Source organism: Gigantopelta aegis, chromosome 3 (genome assembly GCF_016097555.1).
Source record: "Gigantopelta aegis isolate Gae_Host chromosome 3, Gae_host_genome, whole genome shotgun sequence".
NCBI lineage: Eukaryota > Metazoa > Mollusca > Gastropoda > Neomphalida > Peltospiridae > Gigantopelta > Gigantopelta aegis.
Genome location: NC_054701.1, coordinates 89,003,160 through 89,028,587, shown reverse-complemented (window position 1 = coordinate 89,028,587; position 25,428 = coordinate 89,003,160). Strand labels below are relative to the sequence as shown.

The following is a 25,428-nucleotide window of genomic DNA, read 5'->3' as shown; positions in this document are numbered from 1 at the left end:
AATCGCCCAACCTGAATCCCAACGAGCACGTATGGGATGTGCTGAGAAGACACCTGCGCACTCTGAGGAACCCTCCACAGACTTTGTAGGAATTTGGCGCCTCATTAGTGGAACAATGGCGCCGTATCCCTAATGCAGTCTTCAAACGCATCGGACAGTCAATGAGGACGCGTTGCCTTGCAGTTGTGGATATACATGGAGGGCATACGTGCTACTGGTAGCACTAAACCCAATAATTTTCGGCTGGGTCAAAGTTCGAGGTGCACCGAACGTTTGATAGAGACGTGAACACCACAAGTCCTGTGATTGGTTATAAATGTGAGTGTGTTGGTTGTAAAACAAAATTAGTTTCATCTGGGGTAAAATGTATGCAATTATATTTCATCTAGTACCACTGTGTCAATTAACCTTGTGCTTGAAACATGTGAGAAGTACCTGTAAAAGAAGTGCTAAAATTTTGAGCCATTCAAGGAACCATTTTCTGCAGTTAATACTTTGAGGTAGGGGTAGTAGTACTAATGTTTATGGGTCATAGTTTGGTTGACATATTGCATATAGTGTTTTTAAGCACACACTTTAACATGGTAGCCTATGGGATTTTATTTGATATAGTCTAACCTATTGAACCTGTGATTTCATCAGACGACACTGCTTGTGAATTACAATTTTGACTGTTTGTGGTTTTGCTGTAGGCGCATCGAACAGATATTTTCCTCAACATTTATTCCTATTCTTTCTTTGAACGTCATACAATAAACAAATTATCTTATTTAACACGTTCTTGTGTCATATATGCTAATTAGCCAAGATGAAACTGTTGTGAAGTTTTTTACTTTGAGTCAGTATATATATATATATATATATATATATATATATATATATATATATATATATATAGTGTATATGTATATGCAACAGCTTTACCATTAGGCTTCGTATTTTGGTGGTATACACCCTACATAATATGTTGTATGGGGGGGTGGGGGGTGGGGGGTAGCCCAATGATAAAGCACTCGGCTGATGCGCGCTCAGTCTAAGATCAATCCCTTTCGGTGGGCCATTTGGGCTATTTCTCGTTCCAGCCAGTGCACCACGAATGACATATCAAAGGCCGTGGAATGTGCTATCCTGTCTGTGGGATGCTGCATATAAAAGATCCCTTGCTACTAATAGGAAAATGTAGCAGGTTTTCTCTCAACGACTATGTCAGAATTACCAAATGTTTGACATCCAATAGCCGATCATTAATAAACCAGTGTGCTCTAGTGGTGTTGTTAAACAAACTTTAACTTCCTGATATGTTGTAGTAAATTAACTTACGTGGTATGGAAGTGTCTCTTGGTCCACCTTGTTGAAAGAATGGGTATGTCCGTTTGGTTTCCCATGGAATATCTTCACTTATAATCCTTGGCCTGAACGAGATGTCGACGTGGGGCGGTAAGACACTGTCCCCGAAGTCGACGTTGTCAAACTGCACGCCGATGTCAACAGAGTAGGTTTCCGCAAGGGATTGGTAGTACTTCTCCAATTCGTTCGAGTTGACAAAGCCTTGAAAATTCACTGGAAAGAAAAAATATATAATTAAAGTTGCAGTCTCCAGTATACTAAATCAATATACAAAAAAGAGAGAAAAGGTTCCATAATTTTTATTTTAAGAATGTGTATATTCGTTAGGTAATCATTGTATTCATGTATTCAGCTTTGTTTGACACCCAATATTATAGCCGAAGTAACCTTTGTGCTGGTGTGTCATTAAAAATAATTCATTCATTCATTGTCATTTATTGATTGATTGATTGATTGATTGATTGATTGATTGATTCGTTCATTCATTCGTTTATTTATTCATTATTTCACGATATAATTTGAACAACATTCATACGGCAATCAAAATAACGTATCTCTGAACAAGGCAAAGTCACAAGTGTGTTTTAAAGGGACATTCCTGAGTTTGCTGCAATTTTTAAGATGTTATCGATTAACAGAGACTTTTTACGATTGTAATTAATTATTAAAAAAAAAATTCTGCATAAAATATTAGTGGCTGTATATTAAACGTGCTTCTGATCGTTCTAATATTTGTACTAGGTTAAATTTCATTTTATTTCCTAAAATATGTTTTTTTCGTACGTACGAAATTATTCGAAGAAATATTAAGACGACCAGAACACATTGAATATAATATAGAGACTGATATTCTAAACAAGAAAATATATTTAATATGTAAGTTTAATCGTAGAAATATTTTATTAGTCGGAAACATCTTACAATGCAGCAAACTCAGGAATGTCCCTTTAACAAGATCATGACTCCTACCATGAGACCGTATAATAGACACTCCGCATTAATTTTCGTACCGTCGAGCGGCATTCTTCCATATCATTTAGCTGTCGCCAATCTAGGTCACGTCACGTGTATGATTCTCTATTGTTTGCCACTCAGAAGCGACGCGCTATTTTTCTGTTTTGTGTTACAAAAAAGAAGAAGAAGAATGCATGGTGCCAATCTCTATTCCTTTTTATTTAGTCTACCACGTTTTATCATAAAGGCTACCATTTTGATTAAAGCACATGCTGACCATATTCACATTTTAAAAATATCATATTTTATTACTCTGCATGGTATATATGTTTGTTCCAAACGTTTTATCAAATCTATTACAACAAAAATGTAAACATGTACAGGAGGACAATAGTACCGTTCTGAACGCTTTGTTCCGGTTAACATCACTACGGGTTGGGAGATATTTCTGTCTGTCCTTCCGTCCGCCCGGCAATTATTTTCGCGTTTATACTGGCACATTAGTTTCAGTAAAATATATATCTACATCCAAAATATTTGTATCATATGGGTGAACCAGTTTCGGTGAGCATAAACATTCGTTCTAAAGCATATCAATATTTATAAAGAGACAGTTGTTAATCAAATAGCTACCTTTTTATTTATGTAACCAATTGTAGTTTTTATTATTTAATATATTATTAATTAGATATTTAGGATATTAATCGTTTGAAGTTAGTCTCTTATTTTATTACAGTTTATATATTAATACTGTTATCGGTTGGTTGGTTTAGATTGGATATTGGGTTGTTATATTTTCGGTGGCACGTGTAATTAGTGACAGGTGACGGTTGACTGAATACAGTGACGCTTAGGACAGTAGCACTGCATGCTCGGTATTTTCCCACCTGTTCCCGCCAAATTAACCACACCCGATCTCATTCTTTGTTCTGCTTTGATCTGAACAACATCTTTCAATCTACGACTGCAAAGTCAAAGATAACTATTATATTTTCACATGAGAGTTTTAGTGCAAACTAGAACGAGATGTCTGGTAAGTGAATGCTTTATAATAACATATTTTAACTCAGTATTGAATAACAAACTGTGTTATATTTTAGTTCATATAAAACAAATGTATGAAATATGTTTTTATATACATGTACATGTACACGTGTTTGTAATGAATGGATGGGTGAGTGAATGAAATAATGAGTGAATGAATGAACAGCTCTATTATTATTATTATTTATTATTATTATTATTATTATTATTATTTAAACACGATTATAAGAAATGTATTATTGTTATTGCAGGTTTTTCATATGATCATTAATAAATGAACCTGTGGAAGCAAATCTTGTTGTGTCTTCACTACCCGATGTTACATTATTATTTCTACGCTTCAAATGAGCACTAAACTTGCCGCTATGTAACAAAGTGTACCGCACGTGCGTCAAAACATGTAGCATGCATCGGGCGTAAATATCGTTAAACACGTTACCAGTTTCAGTGGGTGAAACGTTTAGTGGTATAGCTTTCAGCCAAAACTTTCAAAAACAAAACCTTTCAGTGTTTTATCAAAACATATATGTTGTTAAAATGTATAAAAATTATTTTAAATATGTTAAGGCAAATTACAAAATGGAATCCTCGAGAACCTATGTTAACAGACAACATTTTTGGAAAACGAATATAACAATTTAATTGTGATGTTTTGCAATCGTGTTATAAGTTGAGCAAATGAATGGTTATAATGGTAATATTGTTTGGTTAAACAGCATACGTTACATTCTGAGTGTTAATAAATATATAAACAGAAATCTATAAAGATATTTATGTTAAAACATATAAGGACCATATGTTTTTGACAAGTATCTGTAAAAAGAGTTTTGCCAGTAGACGCCGTGACAATAGTGTGACTTTAATAACAAGATAGCAGTACAGCTGAGAACAGATAAAAATTGTTTTTATAATAAAGCTTTCTTTCAAACGACAGTCTATGAAAATCATAGAAAAAAAAGTATATATTAAGAAATGTGTTTATGAGTGGGTTAAGTTCAATCTTGCTTTCTTTGCACGTTTTAACTTTATTTTTACGAACATTTCTGTGAATGTGACAGACATTTGTTTACTTTCCCATGCAAAAGTCAACGACGTCAGAAATATTCAAATGTACGTACTGTTGCGCACAAACGACGCAACCATCGAAACAGGTTCCTCGCCGAAACAAGTCCATAAAATTAATTTCACCACAGAAGTATTTATTATAAACACGAATGTTTCTCTTACTTATTTTAAACAAAACTCATTATTTACAAAAGGCGATCACACTGGTCCGGACCGAATGTCAGTCAATTTCGACCCCTGGTGTATATTGTTTTAAAACAATGACGGCCATTTTGAAATGTTGGCTACGCTCACAATTTTGGAAAATGCCAACCCAGCTCATTTTGTTTAGTTTGTGCTCAATGACCTAAAACACACATTTTTGATGAATATGTCATAACTGACTGTACTACTATTGTTTCTGGTTGGAACCCGTTTCGGTGAGTGAGCGTCAAGGCACCATACTACCTTTTGTTGTGCCGTTACTTGTCATAGCAGTATATAGTCCGTATTAGAAAATCCCCCCCCCCCCAAAAAAAAAAGCCCACAAAAAACCCCAACAAACAAACACACACACACACACACACACACACACACACACACACACACACACACACACACAAAAACCCCACACAAAACCCCCCAACGAAATCCTGATTCGCCTTTTGATGTTTTTTCTTTGATGATTACAAGTAGATTGAGATCTGTAGTATTTAAATAACCTATAACACGTTTGAAGTTACTTGTAATATTTAGTACTAACTGATAACAACTGTACAAGTAGTATACTGCCACTTATGTAATAGGAACATGAGGCGGTGCCGTGGCATGAGGGTGGCTGGCTAACTTGAAATGTTCGGGATCGACGTATGTTGATTTTTCGCAAGGTAGACGTGAAGGGAGATCACTCCTTAAAACTAGTACTCAACTAACCCTTTCATTGTTGATATATTTTTCACATAATATATTCTCATATAACTCTGGAGTATTATAGAAGAATGATTACTACAGAAAAGTGATTATATCCAGTTGAATAGGAACTCAGTTTTATTTGGAATTATAAGTAGTAAAAATACATATATAAATTGTATAATTGATAACGTAAAATATTACATATACAAATCAAAATTACAGAAAGAAGGAAGGAATGTTTTATTTAACGACGCACTCAACACATTTTATTTACGGTTATATGGTGTCAAATTACAAAAAAGTACACTAAATGAAACCTGTATCAAAATTTTTATTAAAGAGAACGATACATATATTACAAAAACTGTTTACATACAGAATTCGACGACAATTGGGAACCCTGATTAAGTCCTAGAACGTCACAGCTGAGACACTTAGTACTTTTGATAAAGCCCTCTAAACCGGACACCATCGGGACCAAGTAAAATGTCCGATATTAAGAAGTATCCGATTTAGAGAGGTTAAGTTCTGTACCAAATTTTAAAAAAGGACCGTGAAAAATGTCCGGTTAGAGGGGAATTCCGGTTTACATAAGGTCGGTTTGGAGAGGTTTCACTGTATTTATATTTAAGCATGACACCAGTTTGGATGTATACCTATTGTTTAATTTTTACTTTTCTCCTTTCAATCTTCTTTTTATTTCCACTTTTGTCACTGCCCCTTTTTATATATTAGTATGTACATTATTAGAATATTAACATTTTGTTAAGTAATGAATTCAGGGCTCCAACCCTGACACATCATAACATATTTCTGGGGCAATAAAATATTTATTAAAAAAATATGTGTATATATACACCTATATATATACATATACATATACATATACATATACATATACATATAGCGATATCGAAGTCGCCTTGTCAAAACAGAGGCCACATGCTTGGCAACATGCGTTCACGGGTGAATTAATGGAATGAATGAATGTTTAACGACACCCCAGCACGAAAAATACATCGGCTATTGGGTGTCAAACTATGGTAATGGAAACAAATAAGTCGTTCACAGGTGACTGACCAGGAATTTGGAGATGGCGACGTGCTTAATTAAGGATTAATTATCCCAGTCTTTGAAGATAAAACAAAGGAAAATAAAAGAATGTACATGAAATCACATGAATCCGTAATTTGGTATTTAGGATCATATCGTCCATACAGTTTGTTTCTTTGAAGTATAAACAGTAATAACACGTAATCAGTGTCTGCAAAAAGGGGATTCACGTGATTTAACATAAAAACGCAAGTAAATTACTAAAAAATAGAAATAAATTCAAGTCTCCCTCTGGTTAAAAACTTCTCCCTCTCAAGGTCTGGAGGGAGAAGTCACTTCTACCTAAAATTTAGACCTAGCTTGAGCCCTGATATATATACCCCGTCGGTGCTCGAGAAAGTGTTCGACCCATCGGGTAGTTCGACCGAACCATTCGGTCAACATCGGACTTTTTCGTAACATCAGTTTGATTGTTGAATTAGATACAAATTGTGTAATACATGTAAATGCACTGAAATCAAATAAATAAATGACAAATTCTTAATCTGTATTTATATGAATTTATTACTAAACAATTTGAATATTTCAACAATAAAAAACGCAGCACTGTCCACTTTCCAGAAATGTAGTCGTTTTCAAAGTAACGCTTTATGCTGAGGCCCGTTTGTGCAATAATTGTTTGATTGATATCACGGTTCATCTAACAGTTGCAGTAACACTAGCTGTACTTGAAAGATCATTACCGATAGTCGCTTAACAAACAATATGACAAGTGTGGTGACACAAGGATTGCATGGCTAGTGTTGCGATTCCCCGATGCATCTATGTCTGCGTCTTTAAATAAAACATTTCTTTCTTTCTTTCTTTGGTTCGTTCCGCCTAAATAATTAATCCTAAGGTTATAATAACCAACTGCGCAAGTGCAGCAATTGTTAGTACTCTTTGGTGGTTTACCATAAATTAGATATTTGATGGATCACCAGTTCGAGGGAAATATAGCTATTAACATAGATGGGACCGACAATTTAGTTCGAGCGAAGGCTTATAGTCGACCCTGGACGTGTTCGACCTTCAGCAGTTAATATAAGGGTTTACCGAACAAAAAACACGGGACTTCATTTTTGGTTCGAGCGTTGCGGTGTTTTCGACCCTTCCGAGGTCGAGCCAACGAGATTCTATATATTTATATATACATGTGTGCGTGTGTGTATGTGTGTGTGTGTGTGTGTGTGTGTGTGCGTTCTGATATAGGCTTTTTTTTATGGATTCCATGGAGTAATTAATGGTTGCGTGCAACTTAAAACCTCAAAACAGCTGTCGTTTTTAATGCTGCATGTATATTGAAACTAGTTGGAAATGTTATGCAGTGAGGTATGAGGTGGGTGGATTATATTGTGTTTCTGTAACAGTACAACCCGACACTTCCTCATCAAAACTAATTTAGACGGTGATATATTGACCTTTCATACAATATAAAATGTGAACAATATTCAGGTGAGATAAGCTTCAACAAAATGTTTGAGGACTTGGTCTCCACACAAACGCGCGCGCACACACATACACCGCGCACACACCCACACGCTCCCCCCCCCCTCCCACACTTATGTACTTATTCCAGTGGCGTAGGAAGGTGATAAAGGGGGTGGGGGACGCGCGCGGGCACACACACACACACACACACATATATATATATATATATATATATATGGGCTACACATTTGTATTATTATTATTATTTTTTTTTTTTTTTTTTTTTATTATTATTATTATTTTTTTTTTTTTTTTGGGGGGGGGGGGGGGCTTTCTTTTGACTAGAGCGTGTCAAAACCTATTTACGAAATACCATGTGAGAAGACAGACTGGCCGGACTAGCCTTGATGCATATTCATCGATCTATGAAAATTGACATATCTCAAATCATTAGCATGTTCATTCGTCGCCGACTATTTCAAGGATTCATCCTGGCAACTATGTAAGCATAACGTCATGGTGCTTTTCGACTAGATAGATATTATTTGCTGGTGATTAGTGCAACGAATATACAAAATGTATATACGTGTACAATTGTGTCCATTACATATTGCCTAACAATGACACTGGACTGCGTGATGTGTATTTATGTTGATTGCTCTCTAATACTGACAGTTGGTTTATATACTATGAACGAGAGAGAGAGAGAGAGAGAGAGAGAGAGAGAGAGAGAGAGAGAGAGAGAGAGAGAGAGAGAGAGAGAGAGAGAGAGAGAGAAACGCACGCTATACCACACCCACCTACTATATATATATATATATATATATATATATACACACACACACACCCATACACACATATACATACACTCAGAGTTCGACAAATCCGCTAGCCCGACGCCCGGTGCTATTGCTTTGTAACACAGGGCTAGTGACAAATGCAAAACTAGTAGCCCGATGGGCTGGTGGCTTTAAAAAGAAAAAGACCCCCCCCCAAAAAAAACCCCACAAAAAACCCCAAACAACAACAACAAAACAAAACAAACACCGCTAGCTCACGATATTTTTCCTCCATTAACGTACGTTTGATAAATGTTATTCTGACATTGGTCATCGCATACTATCAACAAATCAATAAGTATATACTAATATTCAACTTGAACTAGATTTCTACAAAATAGAGTAACAATTACAACAACACACACGATACAGACTTTGCTTTTTTTCACTATCAAGTTTCATGGACAGGAAACAACATTTTAAAAAACGCGTGTTTTGATTGTTTGTAAAATCTGGTAAATATAAACAAGGTAAAAAAATGTGTGAATCGCCAGTCCCAATTAATAAACAGGCTAGTATATCTGAAGTACAACGCCAGTCATGTTAAACATTACTATGTTTGACTTATCTATCTATTGTCTTCTAATTTAATCATTCCGACTCCAACCTCGCTACGATGCAGACCGCTTTCACACTGCTCGAGATTAATATCTCCCCTCCCGCCCCCCCCCCCCCCCCCCCCCCCCCCCCCCCACACACACACACTCGGGGCGTTGATTAACAGCTTTGGGGCCAAATACAGGGTTAACTACACCGGAAAGCAGGCGACCGTGACTCTTGTTTATGGAGACACACGTCCGCCAGCTAGGATACACAAGAAGAGACCGAGAAGGAGACGCGCGCCAGGGGCGGCACAGGGGGAACTAATGTTGGCGGCTCAACCACCAACGGCAGTCCGTTCTGCGACACCAGCCTCTAGGAAGCCCAACTCAACACCGCCAGGAGCGGCACAAGAGGGACCAAAACTGGCGGCTAAACCACCAGCGGCGGTCCCTCCTACGAGGAAGGAACCACCACGGGCAGTTGAACTGCCAGTGGAGGATCCAACACCCGCGCCACCCACACCTAGGACTACATATCCAAGGAAGGCAACGAGGAAGGAACGAGTTGAATACGCTATTAGCGTGGACAAAGCTACCAGTCCGAACTCTGTTGCGGCGGACTCATTGGTCCCCGCCCATCAGGGCGGTCCTACTGTTGTGGGTGCTCAACCAGACAAGCGGCGCAAGCTGTCATAGGATACTGGTTCGAAGTGGAGTCTACAGGTCAACAAGATCAGACACCAGTACGCCAGGCTACTCGTAGGGGACACTTCGGACACCAGCAATCTCATCGCAGGGTATCACAGAGAGGCGTTCAAACCAGTACCACACGGCTTCGGTAATGGCGACTTTGGCATACAGCTTACCAGGGCGAATACCGGGAAGACTGGAGTTGCCATCACGGCCATTCTGCTATCGTCCATGGACAATCAGACGATCCACAGGATAACGAAGATCATCTTTGGTAGCGCCTACGTCTATGTGGTGAAGCGCCTTAGCTTGTGGACGGACCATCTACCACACTACAGCTTCCCGGATCAGATCAAGTCGCCGTAGACGCCAACCTTCCGCAAATCGTTTGCCTCCAGGCAAAGGCTTAGTCGGAATTTAAATATTTTGGCCGCAGTTCAAAATTTTATGTTTATTATTTTTATAAATAGTCCGACACATTTTATTTTGGCAGCCCGTCTAAATAGCTCAAATTACCTTAAACATTTCTGGCCGAGCACTCAAAAGTTTAATTTTGGACTTTTTGGTTTTTGTTCCAAACATGCGTAGAATGGTGTCAGGTCTCCAGTCTGGCTTTAGGTTCTTGACCTAACCTCTAAATTTGTATTCCAAATTCCGCCCACCTTAAGCTTACCCTCCCCTGTCCTGTCCCGGACTTAGTCACTGGCGACGCCCAGAGGCTAAACCCAGGATGGGCGTGTTCAAAAGCCTTCGCGGTATAGGTGCACGTTAAAATAATATCCAGGACCCAGATCGGACTTTAAACATTTAGACCTTCGTTCAAAATTTTATGTCGAAATTACTTTATATTTTTAATTTTATTAAATAGTCCGATCCTCTCTTCTTTCTCTTATTTATTTTTGGACTGTCCTAAAATGCTCCAAATTATATAAATATTCGGTCGAGCAGTCAATTCTTTTTTTTTTTGGCTTGTAACTTTTTATTATTATTTAAAAAAAATTCTATTAACTTTTTTTTACTAATTGCTATTTTCAAAATTCTGCCAATTTTCAACTCTACCCCCCACCCCCCCACCTCCGCCCCATCCCGAGTCAAGCCACCGATCTTATGGCTGGACGTGTTCGAAACCTTAGTGGTATATGAGCACGTTAAACTATCTATCTAATTTAATGCCTCGCTTACTTGCGATATAGGATGTTGGCAATCAGGAAACACAATAACAGAACCGACTTGCCCTTTAGCAGTTTGGTTAACATTTCACACCTTTCAAGATAATGTTGGGTTTTTGGGGGGTTTTGGTTTGTTTTTTTGTCTATCAATTAACAAGTTAAATCTTTTTTATTATTTTTTATTTTTTATTTTTAGCCCACAATTTTTTTCTTTATTTTTTTATATTTTTTTTCTTATACATATTTATTGTCCCAGATCATATAGCAGTGTCGGGTTTCGGAGCACCGAATCACTGCTTTACATTTGTATCCATGGTCTAAGCAACAACAAACTGTGTTAAAAATAACAAAAACTAATAGAAACTGATTCAGAGTGAAGTTCAATTCATGCATACAGATGAACATGGACAGTGATCTATAATATAACTATTGTTATGATCCGAGATTTAAACCGGAACAGAGAAAATATCGAATAAGAAGGATGAGAATCAGAAAGGATTTAGAAGAAGAAGAAGAAGAAGAAGAAGAAGAAGAAAAATAAGAAAAATACAAGACAGATATAGATGGCATAAGAAGAAGGAAAGAAGTTGTTTTGAATTAAATGACATGAAACTCTGCGATCTCTAAAGAAGCCACGCACTAAATCAGTCACAATATATATTGCCCTATGTATATATGTATACAGTATATTTTCTTAATATTAATTATATCTATATTACTATCACTCACTCATTAAAGAGGTTGAGCCATGGGGACCATTCTTTAATAACTTTTTCATAATTGCATTTTTTAAATAGAATACTTAGTATATCTTTCTATTTCAAATTTTTTGTGCAATATATTTTTAATGGCAGTGATTTCTAAGCATTTTTTCTGTATTTTTGTACAGTAAATATAGTATTTTATATTAATAATTAGCCAATTAAGAACGTTATCTTTTTCATTATTTATGAAACCAAACATGATATTATTTTTATTTAAAGTAATTATATTCCCAGTCTTAGTTAATATCCAGGCTTGTACCGAATCCCATAAGTTTTTGGTCTAATTACACTCTACAAATAAATGTGATATGGTTTCAGGATAATTACTACATAAATTGCACATATTCGAATCGACGTAGCGAATCATATGTAAAAAGTATTAGTAGCTAAAATTCTTTGACATAATCTGTATTGGAACCATAATAAAGTTGAATCGTTCACGCATTGGAAAGGTAGCAAATAGTACTGTTCCCAATCACTTGGTGCAAAAATAAATCCTTGATTCTTGTATTTAATTTGTGATTTTGGCGTTACTGATTTGAAGTTTAATATATCGTATATATCTTTACATCCTCGTTGGCTTTTTAACATAGTTTTAGTTTAAATGGAAGAATGGGTTTATTTATTGTTGTGAAACTGTCATCTTTCAAAGTATCTAAATTTTTAAGGTATGATTTTACTGCTTTTACCAGTGAAACATAGTACAAGAAATTTGTTGTATGATATATATTTATAAATTTACCATAAGACAAAATATCACCTTGTTCATCGAATAGGTCACTTATGAAAATAATGCCTTTGCTGGCATATTTTTTTTTTTTTATATATATATAAATGGTTTTCGATCTATAAGTATTTCACTATTATGCCAGATGTTAGTACATAAAATATCGTTTACACTTTCAGGATTATGTTTATTTTCTATCTTTACCCAACAAAGTAATGTATCTCTCCAAACGTATTTAGAATTTGGATGACTTTCCCGTAATGAAATAATCTCCATGTATTATTAATTCATTTGTTGATACGTTTGTAACAGACTTAAAGAGATAAACCCACTTTGAATTACTTACAAACAATCTTTGTATCCACGAACTTTTTAAAGCTATCATGAAGTTACTTACATTTAACATTTTGAGTCCTCCTACTTTATAGTCTTGAGTTATTAGATCACGTTTTAACTTTTCAGGTTTATTCTGCCAAATAAATTTTAAAAATAGTGTGTTTAGAGTTTTTAAGAACATTTCTCTTGGGTTCGGTAATGATATTAGAAGATGTGTAATAATTGGTATTATTGATGTTTTAGGAACTGTTATTCTACTTAAGACTGTTAATTTTCTTATAGACCATCTTTTCAATGAATTTTTAATTTCTTGTAGCTTAGGGTTAAAATTAAGTTCATTAATATTTTTCAAGTTGACAGGAAAGTTGATACCAAGTAAACTGAATTGAGTAGAGCCCCATTCTAACTTCCATCGTGTATGGTGATAAACATTTTTAGAAAACATTTTACTGCCTATCCAGATAGCTTTTGACTTAGAGTAGTTTATTTTTAGACCTGAAATATGTTCATAATAATCTAATACCGTAAGTGTACTGTACAGGGACTCGAGGGATCCATCTAAAATAAAACTTGTATCATCTGCGTATTGCGATATTAGATATTCCTCACCATCTATATTTATACCTTTAATAGTTGGATTATTTCTAATAATAATTGCAAGAATTTCGGCACATATTAAGAAGATATATGGCGACAACGGGTCGCCCTGCCTGCAGCCCCTTTCTAACAGAATTGGTTCGGATAAGAATCCATTTTGTATTACCCTAGAAAAAGACTTATTGTAAAACGTTTTAATCCAGTTTTTAACAGGTGATTTAAAATTAAAAATATCAAGTACTTGGTTTACGAATGACCAAGATATAGAATCAAAAGCTTTTTCAAAGTCTATTAATAACAGTAGGCCGGGAATGTTGTGCGTTTCCGTATGCTGCATAGTATCATATATTAGTCTTATATTTTCTCCAATGTATCTTCCTTTTATAAAACCAGTTTGGTCTTTATCTATTATTAAATCTAATATCTGTTTTATTCTGTTAGCGATACAACCTGATGCCATTTTGTAAATACAGTTTAATAATGTTAAGGGTCTCCAATTTTTAAGATATTCTTTTGGTTTATTTGCTTTTGGGATACATGTAATTATACCTAACTTTTGGACATTAGACATCTCTTTAACAGAATAACTATAGTTAATAGATCGAACTATGAAATGACCCAGATCTATCCAGAAAAATTTAAAGAATTCCGTCGAAAAGCCATCCGAACCTGGGCTTTTTTAATTTTTCATGCCTTTTAAATATGTTAATACTTCCGAATATGTTATTTCGCCTTCTAATTTGTTTGCGTCGTCATCACTTAATTTATTGAATTTTAAATTACGTATTTTTCCATCACGTCATTATCATTTTGCCCAGAGGGTGCAGAGTAAAGTTTTTGATAGAAGCTTTTGGTTTCCTTTAAAATTTCTTCCTGTTCATTAATTTCTTCTCCATTATCTAATCGTACTTTTGATATTAGTTTACTGTAATAGTTTCTAGATTCTAAGTGGCAAAAATATTTTGATGGTTTTTCACCTTCTTCTATCCATTTTGCCTTTGATCTAATATAATTACCTTTCATTTTTTCTTTTCGTAATTCTACTAATTCATTCTTTTTTGCCTCAATTTCATCCATTTTGCTGTTTTCATTTTCCTCTAGATTTTTAATTTCTGTGCAAAGCTTTCTTTCTAATTCATTCTTAGCTTTCTTTTGAAAAGCGGAAAATGATATCGTTTTACCTCTTATTTCCATAAGTAATGTATCAATAAAGAGTTGATCATTTGTTATAAACTGCATTTCATCTGTTGGAATTAGTTGTAAATTTTCTTTATTATATATTGGGACTGCATACTGATATTTTATTTTGTCAATTATTTCTTTTACTGTTTTAACATATTCTTTATTTGCTAACATAGAATTATTAAATTTCCATAGTCCACTTCCTTCTTAAATTTGATTGAGCTTTAAACTTAATACCACCCCAGCATGATCTGACCTACAAGTTAAATCTTGCCAATACATTTATTAACATCTGTCTGACATGGGATATATTGCCTGTAGGCTATTTGAGCAACTGACATCACCATTCCTGGTGACAATTCACTACCGAATACATTGAACAAAAGACCATGCATTATCGTGTTACATTGTATTGTGCATTTAATTATTTAGTTTGGGGTGGTTAGAGAGAGAAGTTTGTTAAATTACTTATCCAATTCGGATAAGGGGGCGGGGATGGTGGGGAGGAGGCCAAAGCGAAAACTGGACAATGGTTTAGGATCAAACGTGACAAAATAGGGTAGGTCATGAAGTTTAAAACAAAATCACTAATTTATTTGTGAAACTTCATTCACCTCTACAGGTGGAGATAAAGTTTCAGTAAATAATACCTATTCTAATAATACTAAAAACAAATTGAAAACAAATAATTATACTCATGCACATAAGAAAAGAAGAGATGAAACCAGGTCACCTGGGATTTTTAGGTACTAATGCGGTTGGGTACCTTGAAACATCGTTTTTCTGCCTTATATAAAGTTTGTTGTAAATGATCAGAAATTTGGGCTAGTGCTTTATTTTGGTGGGCTATTGGAATTTACAAACCCACTAGCCATTTGGCTAATGACTTTAAAAAATTGTCCTACCCTGTACACATACACACAAATACACACATACAAACACACATCACACATATACACATACACATACACATTCAGCTTGAGGTTGGGGGGGTGGGGGGCAGCATAACAAAATGCTCCCATCCCTCTCCCACTATTTCATACGCGGCGTAGTGTGTGTTTTTTTTTTGGGGGGGGGGTTGGGGGCAGGGGGATTTTAGACCACTGAAGACTATTGTTGGAATGCCATCAGCGGCATTGTTTTATTCATGTCCGTTATTTATACATGATTGAATGATTTGACCAATAAATTAAGTTATACTGTTTCTAAATTGTCTTCATTCACATACCATATGCATAGTCACAATATTTAGATACATGCAGCCAACATAATTATTTTAAATAGCCTGCAGTAAACGGCTTTGTTCATTTAGAATTAACAACAGACCAACAATAGATTATTCGGGGGTTTTATGTTCAGATTTTGTGTGTCACATTGCCACAGACACAGACACACAAAAGACTATTTATTCTACACTGTTGCCGTGGTTATCGGTATTAAACAAGATGTAGGCCTACGGCATTATGCTATGTCGAAGAGACCGCTATCGACCACCCTCTGAACGAGTATGTCATACTGACACCATTGTGTTGCAAACATCAAACACTACCATACCAGCACCATCACGCTGGCACAAAACATCACCAACAACATCTACATCAATACACACTGTAGGTGACAGCTAGAAACAAGGGACAGGTTGTTCGCTGGCACAAGACATCACCAACAACATCTACATCAATACACACCGTAGGTGACCGCTAGAAACAAGGGACAGGTTGTTCAAATGTTACTTAGCTTATCCAGTCGTTACCACAAATTGTCAAAACCAAGATCTCAATTAATAGAAATAATGATTGAAATGATTGTAGTAGAGTCAGATCAATATATTTCTGTGACCAATTTAGGGGGACAAACGTTTGGAAGTCCTTTTCATATATTCAAAGCCTTCTGAATAAAAGTAGCGGGGTAGCCCTCTCAAAAGTTCAGCCAGTGCACCACGACTGGTATATCAAAGCCGTGGTATGATATTTATTGCCCCAGATATATATTGATAATGTCAGGGTTGGGGCCCTGAACTCATTATCTTACAATAGATACATGAATACAAAGTGCATTCAATAAAATAACTATTATCCTGTTCAATTATTTAGACCCAAAGTTTTTTGCAAATGTTACGTTTATTTCCAATTCGATATTTGTTTTCTTTGCATTTACATGAAAACAAACCCAAACCCCGACAGGTTTTATATACAAATCATCATATAAAATGCACGAAGTTAACTTAATTCCACTTTTTAAAAATCTCTGTGTCTTTTGAATGCACGTTATTTCTCCTATAAATAACTAAGGTCATTTGCATATCAAAACATTGGTATCTGAGGCTACGTGAAGGCCATTATAGCTTGTTTCACTAAATCAAGGTTATTATTGTTTTTGCAGTGTGTAACAGCATTGTCTAATCTTTCCGTTAAACATAGATGTAAACAAACAGAACATGTAACCCTTTCTTGTAGGTGCATTATATTTAATAAATTTAGCTAATGTATTATGTATTTTTATTTTATTATATCAATTATATATTAGCATACCATACCTATCCTAACACAACTGAAGTGTAGCACAGTAATAAACACAAATCACCTCACACACCGCAGGAATGTGCTTTCCAAATTTATAAATAAATTTAATGCAGGGCCGGACCCAGAAGACCAGGGGTTGGGGGGGGGGGATAAAATGTCAAAGGCCACCAACATCAAATAATAATAAAAATGTTATTTAATTTGCCTCTAAATTGGGAACTCATACGTATATATATATATATATATATATATATATATATATATATATATATATATATATATATATATATATATATAGTATTTAGGGTGGTGCTAGGGGCTGGGGTTTGGGGTTGGGTGTTACATTTGTAATGCGAAAAACCAAAGAGCTATTGTTCGGACTCGTATGGGTTCAACCACTTTTTCATACCGCAGACACAGCCCTGAATGTTCAAAATACGATAGCATTGCTTGGTCAATAACATCATTATTTCGATGTATGACTGCACGTGCTATTGTAGCAATGTGTAAACCACGTAAAATACAAGTTAGGTAGGGTATATAAATTCATTGAAAATGTATTAGTCGACATTCTTGTTATTGTTATTTGAGGAAAAATATGGGTAAATCGAAAAACACTTCAGTTGATGTAAAATCGTGTATTAAGAACGTTTTCGATTATTTTGAAGATGAATATCAGCGCGGTAGACCTAGGTTTGCTTCTTATCGAATTGTCGATCGAGTTGCCGCTGCACTTAAAGTTTCGGTTTCAACAGTAAAAAGAACTGTGAAAAATCTAAGCTCTACGAATCCAAGCACAGAAATCACTGTTAAAAAACGCGACCGAAAACTCATCGATTTATTTGATAAAGATGTTATTAAACGACGAGTATACAGATTTTATAGAGAGGGCGAATTACCTACATTACATAAGATTAACGTGGCTTTAAGGGAGGAATGTGGAATCAACATATCCATATCAGCTTTACGAAGAACACTCCATGACCTCGATTTTAAATACCAACATATGTCTACAACCGGAAAAGTTATTTTTGAGGACGCCAATATATCAGACAGGAGACTGTCCTATCTCCATGAAATATCCAGTTTACGAGAACAGGGGTATTTAATAGTGTATCAAGATGAGACCTGGGTGAATGTCAACCACACAACATCCCACCACTGGACAGATATCCACCCGGGCACAAGTACCGCCAATCACCTGCCGAAATCAGACGCTGCTGATCGAGTTCCTAAACTCTGTTCGGTGACTCGGAAGGGAAAAAGACTTATTATTTGTCATGCTGGCTGTGATAAATATGGATTGATAGATGGCTGTGAATTGATCTTTGAGGCTGAAAAGACAGACGGAGACTATCATGGTGAGATGAATCATGAAAATTTCATCAAATGGTTTGAAGAACAACTTATGCCTTCTCTACCAGAACCTTCTGTTATCGTCATGGATAACGCAAGCTATCACAACAAATTAACTGAGATTACACGATGTCCTGCACTAAACGCTAAAAAGGAAGAAATTCAGTCGTGGCTACGAAACAAAAATATACCTTTTGAGAGTAACATGACAAAGCCAGTTCTTTATGAACTTGTGAAAAGTAACAAATGTGCAAAGCAATTTGTTACTGATGATATTGCTGAACGCCATGGGCACTTGTGTCTAAGACTGCCGCCAAGACGTTCTGAATTCAATCCGATAGAACTGATCTGGAGTCAAGTGAAAGGGCACACAGCTCGTCATAATGATGGTAAAATGACCACGGTGCGGAGAGAACTTGCACATGCATTGAACTCTGTCACACCTACACACTTCTCTGACGCAGTTAAACATGTAATAAAGATCGAAGAAGATTTTAGAAAACAAAATAGTTTTATAAGAAATAAAATACCCCCTGTGATAGTACCCCTTAACGAAGGTAGTGATGAAGAAATGAGTTCGTCGACTGATTAAGTTATTTCTCCATACCCATCAGGAGTATTACTTTAATGTATGCATGAACTCTTTAACACCAAAAACAATTTATTTCCATATCATTCACTATCAAACAATCTAACAACCTATAAACTAATCGACTAGAAATGCATATAGACTACACATACATACGAGAGAAATGTTTATTTAATGACACACTCAACGCATTTGATATACGTTTATGTGGCGTCAGACAAAACGGTTAAGGAGCATTATGACAGTGAGAAAGAAACTCGCTACCGCCACATGGGCCACTGTTTCCGATAAGCAATTTTGATAAGCAATAAGGGACGTTTTATATGCACCATCCCATAGACAGGATAGCACATACCACAGCCTTTATACATCAGTTGTGGTGCACAGGCTGGAACTAGACACAACCCAATGGGTCCACCATGTGGGATCGATCAGTCGACCTACCATGAGCGAACGCTTTACCTCTGAGCTACGTCCCGCTCCATATACAAAAGAAGCCTTAAGTGGGGTTGGGGTTGTGCAGAGGGTCACACCTCCACCAATCGCATGCATACCATATTCTTCTCTCTCTCTCCCTATAACCATATAACTATAGATTAAAATATGTTGAGTGCGTCGTTACATAAATGACGTCTCTCTCTCTCTCTCTCTCTCTCTCTCTCTCTCTCTCTCTCTCTCTCTCTCTCTCTCTCTCTCTCTCTCTCTCCCTCTCCCTCTCTCTCTCTCTCTCTGTGTGTGTCTGTCTGTCTCTCTGTCTGTCTTTCCCTTCAACGCGCGCGCTTGTGTATTCCACAATATAATTATAATATTTGACACATATTTTTCTTTCAAACTGAGGTTTTGTCACTTGAACTCCCCACCTGAATCCGCGCCTGCTTCATGTTTACAGATATTTTCTTAAATATAGGTCATACTACGATTTGTGCGGATAGGACGATAGAACCGAACATTAGTTTGAAACGCACTATAGAATGATGCTTTTGATATGCAAATGACCTTAGTTATTTATAGGAGAAATAACGTGCATTCAAAAGACACAGAGATTTTTAAAAAGTGGAATTAAGTCAACTTCGTGCATTTTATATGATGATTTGTATATAAAACCTGTAAGTAATTTATTTATTTGTTTTAAATTTATTTTCCCGGTGGGTTTGGTAAAGAAATAAATAAATGCGTTATTGTGGGTATTACAAGCGATTTCACCACAATAATTCTACCCATAATGGTTAATTTTCTTGTTGACCACTGTTTCATAGAATTCTTCATTTCCAATATTTTATATTCATAATTTTCATCAATCATTTGTTGCATATTTAGAGAAACGTTTACTCCTAATGGACTAAAAGATTCAGCTACTCATTCTAGCTTCCATTTTGATGGATGAAAGACCTCTTTTGAGAATTTCTTACTTCCTATCCATATAATTTTCGATTTTGAGTAATTTATTTTTTAAACCAGAAACATCTGCATACATGTCTAATACACTTAAAGTACTATCCAGAGACTAGGGTGATCCGTCTAAAATAAAGGTGGTACCATCTGCATACTGAGATAGGTATTCTTTCCCATTAATATGTATTCCTTTAATATCCTTTGAATTTCTTATTAATATTTGCTAGAATTTCAGCACATATGATAAAAATATAGGGGGATAGTGGTATGTATTTTCCTGTCTGTGGAATGGTGCATATAAAATATCCCTTGCTGCTAATCGAAAAGAGTAGCCCATGAAGTGGCGACAGCGGATTTCCTCTCTCTCAATATATGTGTGGTCCTTGACCATATGTCCGACGCCATATAACCGTATAAAATGTTAATAAAATGTGTTGAGTGCGTCGTTAAATAAAAACATTTCCTTCCCTCTCAAAAGTATGGGCTAACTCCGCCTGGTGATCAAACCCAAGATGGCCGCCAAATTTGTCAAAACACGTGTTTTTACTGCTTCTGCCTGTCGTATGAAGATGCTTTTGATGTCCAAATATATGGGGGCGGGGGGCGGGGGCGGGGGGCGTAGTGATGGTTTAAAAATAATTCGATTTGAAACACCAGAACAATGTGAGATAATTAATGAAATTAGATCAGATGATAATCCTAAATAGGTGCCGAAATTCATAGTTTGTTTTCATTTTTAAACGACTAATCTGAAAACGTACATAAAGTTGCTGTATTATTCGTATTTGCTTTCGACTTGATTGGAATACAAGAGAAAGGTAATGACACTTATGTAATAAATACCTAAAGTCAAATACGTCAGGATGGCACTGTCCTGCTCAAGCTCTGAATCAGACCAGCTTTCTTACTCCGAATCCTCTACCTCTTAAAGGCTCTTTCTCCTAAAACCGGGGCTCTTTAAAAAACCCGATAATCTGCATTAATCTACTCAGCAGTAATGCACCAAAACAATATAAAACTTTAAAATGTGTGTTATGTAGAGAGATAATGAATCTGCCATTAGCTTATTCAATGCAGAATCTCTACACAAGATCGATTCCAAAAGAAGGTATGATAGGTATTCAGCCATGACTCGTTGTCATGCGCTTTGTCAACAGAGAACTGATCATGACCATGATGCTTGGTTCCAACGTCATCTGTACGCCAGTACAAGTATCAGAAACATTTCTACAGCTTCCGTAAAGAGAAAGAAATGTTTTATTTAACGACGCACTCAACACATTTTATTTACGGTTGTATGGCGTCAGACATATGGTTAAGGACCACATAGATTTTGAGAGGAAACCCGCTGTCGTCACTACATGGGCTACTCTTTCTGATTAGCAGCAAGTGATCTTTTATTTGCGCTTCCCACAGGCAGGATAGCACAAACCATGGCCTTTGTTGAACCAGTTATGGATCACTGGTCGGTGCAAGTAGTTTACACCTACCCACTGAGCCTTGCGGAGCACTCACTCAGGGTTTGGAGTCGGTATCTGGATTAAAAATCCCATGCCTCGACTGGGATCCGAACCCATTACGTACCAGCCTGTAGACCGATGGCCTAACCACGACGCTACCGAGGCCGGTCCCGTAAAGAGTAGTGATATGCACTGACTGCTAATCTGAGAAGAAGGTACACTTGAAGGCTTGTCCACCCAACCTTGTTGTTAAGAGTGTCTTGGTTTGGATGGGGGATATCCTCAGGGGTTATTACACTCTCAAAGATACAGTGAATTATATGCAGAGTTTGTTTTACTGTTCTCTCTTTATCACAGTAATGTCATCTACATTGTGTCAACATGTGTAGAAATAACATCGGAAGCGTTCACGGCAATGACCTATGATGTCCAAACAGATAGTCATTATTATAATTCGTGAATGTCCAGGTCACAATGACACACTAAATTAAAAACCTATAAATAGCTAATATAAAAGCTAGCAGGGGTTAATATTTTATCATGCCGAATAAATAAAATTGTCATTATAGTGGATAATGGAATTAAACCTTGTAGTCAGTTTGTTTTGTTTTGTTTTAACCTGGTTAGTAAGAATATCTTATTCATATGCATTGAGAAACAAACCAGTGAGTAATGAAACACATATGGTGCGCTAGTTAAAGGTAGAGTTTCCACTGGACAATGACGAAGAGGAAGTCGAAGCCAGATCAGGACTCAGTTGCACCTACTGTTCAATTCTGTACTTACAGATGAGTTCAGTTAAAATGATACCTGTTTTAGATTATCGTCTGAATTAATCCCATATGTAAGAGCATACACTGTTCCAGTGTGTAAAATTGAATTATTTGACCCCAAAACATATATTTGGACATCGAAATTACCTTTATACGACAAACAGAAGCTAAAAAACACGTCTTTTAATAATGTTAGCGGCCATCTTGGATTTTGCTACCTGGCGGAATTTAGCCCACACTTTTGACAGGGCCACTCGTACTACTTTTATCCATGAGGATCTGAGATATGAAAAACACCTTCAAACCTATGTTCCCTTAAATTGGCAACGGAACTGTATTAATTTGCCTCTGCTGTAATGTTGAAACTTAATTTAGCAGAACCAAAGGGAGTCATACATAATGTAATCTAAAGTTTAGTTTGTATTTGTGCAAAAATAATTGAAAGGAAAATATTACAATAATCCAAGGTTAATTTAACTATGCTTCGAATAACTGGGCCAAGGTTTGCAGTTAATCGATTCTCTCAAGGAATGAATTACAAAAATATTATTATCGTAACGACAAATGACAAATGAAAAAAGGCAAAAATATTATTATCGTAACGACAGACGACAAATGAAAAAAGGGTAAAGGCAACATATAGTTTCACCGTTGTAGGATCGATCACCCTTTGTTGTTGTTGTTTTCTCCTGATCAATGCCCTACAACATGTATTATATCAAAGACCGTGGTATGTACTGTCCCTTCGTTCTTACGTTTTCAGTAGGAGCTGTTTTTGTAGCGCAGCGATTCTCAATCAGATGTTGAAATAACCATAATTTCCGGTCCCCACACTTTTTAGACAATTCCATGTTCATTAAGGATATGTTTTTTTTGTGTTTGGTGGGGTTTTTTTTTGGGTTTTTTGTGGGGGTGATTTTTGTTGTTTTTTCCCGGTGCACTTAGCTTTTGGCATCTCATTGTGTCCATATAGCAATGAACTTGGAATATCAAAGATACAGTCCCGATATTTTTTTTTTAATAATTCTATATTCAGTAGGGTTATCATTTTAGTTTAGGGGAACCCGATATATTGGCAAGATATGATGAATACATTTTGTTTCGGCCAGTAACAGAAAATATAGCTTTTTGGGAGTTAATTATTTTTACATTAGTTATGATCAGCAGAGGAATGTTGTATTGTTCAAAGTGACTTGTTCTTTATTTCCAGTTGATGGTTTTTATTTTTAGAAACATTTTTGAAAACAATTTTTGTTTTGAAAATAAGAAATAAATTGTTATTATTTAAGAACTATTTTGTTTTGGTGTATAAATATTGTAGGCAACAAGGCATTCCAATCGTGTGGACCTAATACTCTGAAAAAAACGGTAAAATTGTGAAATAAAACGGTTCTTTTCATAATTTGCTTCTCCTGTTTCTGCCTCTCTCTCTCTCTCTCTCTCTCTCTCTCTCTCTCTCTCTCTCTCTCTCTCTCTGTTGGTTTGTCTTTAGCTCCCCCTTTCTTTATCTCTAAACAACCTCCTTCTATCTTTCTCTCCCCTGTCTCTGCCTCTCCCTCCCCCCTCCCCATCTCTTTCTTTCTCTGCCTCCTTCCCCCTCTCTCTCTTGGTTTGTCTTTGTCTTCCCCTTTCTCTATCTGTCTAAACAATCCCCTCCTATCTCCCCTTCTCTCTTTATTTTTCGCTCTCTCCCTCCATCTCTCTTTCTCTGTCTCCTCCCTATCTCTCTCCCTATCTCTTGATTTGTCTTTATCTCCACCTTTCTCTATCTGTCTAAACAATCCCCTCCCATCTCCCCCCTCTCTCCCTCTCCCCACCTATACGTCACTAATCACACTATATGATTATATGATGGGGTTTCTTTAAGCATACACCTTTTTCTGTATTCTACCCAGATTGTCACTTACCATATGCACCTTTAGCCAGAGACAAATTAGTGACATCGTTCATAATTCCCGTCACTAAAGTGTTGTTAGGTGAAAACAGAATGTTGAGCCTGTAGTAGTTTAAGGTGGTATTCGTCTTGTCGGTGACGTCGATGCTGGGGTACAAGGTCGGCTGCGTGAATTCTTCCTTCTTCGCGACCATTCGGATTAACAACATAACGACAGCGAAAAACACCGGCAGGGCCACCTCAAACACACTCACACATATTTTCCGTTTCTGTAATACGAAGTTTTTCCACAAAAGCAGTCTCACCTGCCTTCCGAACGCCATGTTTGGTTGAATAACGAGTGACAACTGTTCACATTCAATTCGAATCGATTTAGCCTCATAGCGGTCGACTCGTTGTGAGTAATTATTGCGTAAAAATATGGTTGACAGAGATACTGTTTCGATTTATGGCTTTATTGTATAAATTTAACAAGTGTAATGTCGTTATGGCTGCAGTACTAGTATACATTACAGTTTCGTATTTGAAAAACGCAAGAGCGTGAAACACCACACTCCTCAAAATAATTAGGGCAAGTAGCCCTGCAGCAGGTCCCCAAAAGTGAGGTGTACCGGGGTCGTAAGTATAACATTTGCCACCATGGTGGAAATTAATCTCTGGAGTGCAAATGCCATGACAATATATAAGATGACATATTCTAAAGTTGGTGCGAACAAGATGGCGGCCATTTTCCAAAATGGCCGCCAGTCCATCAATAAAGTCGTATATCTTT

General features: G+C 36.3%; 1 protein-coding gene across 1 annotated transcript in view; it reads right to left on the bottom strand.

Annotated features, from left to right (window-relative positions):
* Positions 1-25,059, bottom strand: part of LOC121369285 (phospholipid-transporting ATPase ABCA3-like) — a 50,968-nt gene extending 25,909 nt beyond the window's left edge. Inside the window, exons 1-2 of the mRNA XM_041494249.1 lie at positions 24,670-25,059; positions 1,321-1,560 (exon numbers count right to left, since the gene is read on the bottom strand). Coding sequence (XP_041350183.1) covers positions 1,321-1,560; positions 24,670-24,979 — 550 coding nt within the window. The 5' untranslated portion in view covers positions 24,980-25,059. The remainder of the gene's footprint in view (positions 1-1,320; positions 1,561-24,669) is intronic.
* Between the last annotated feature and the right edge of the window lie 369 nt (positions 25,060-25,428).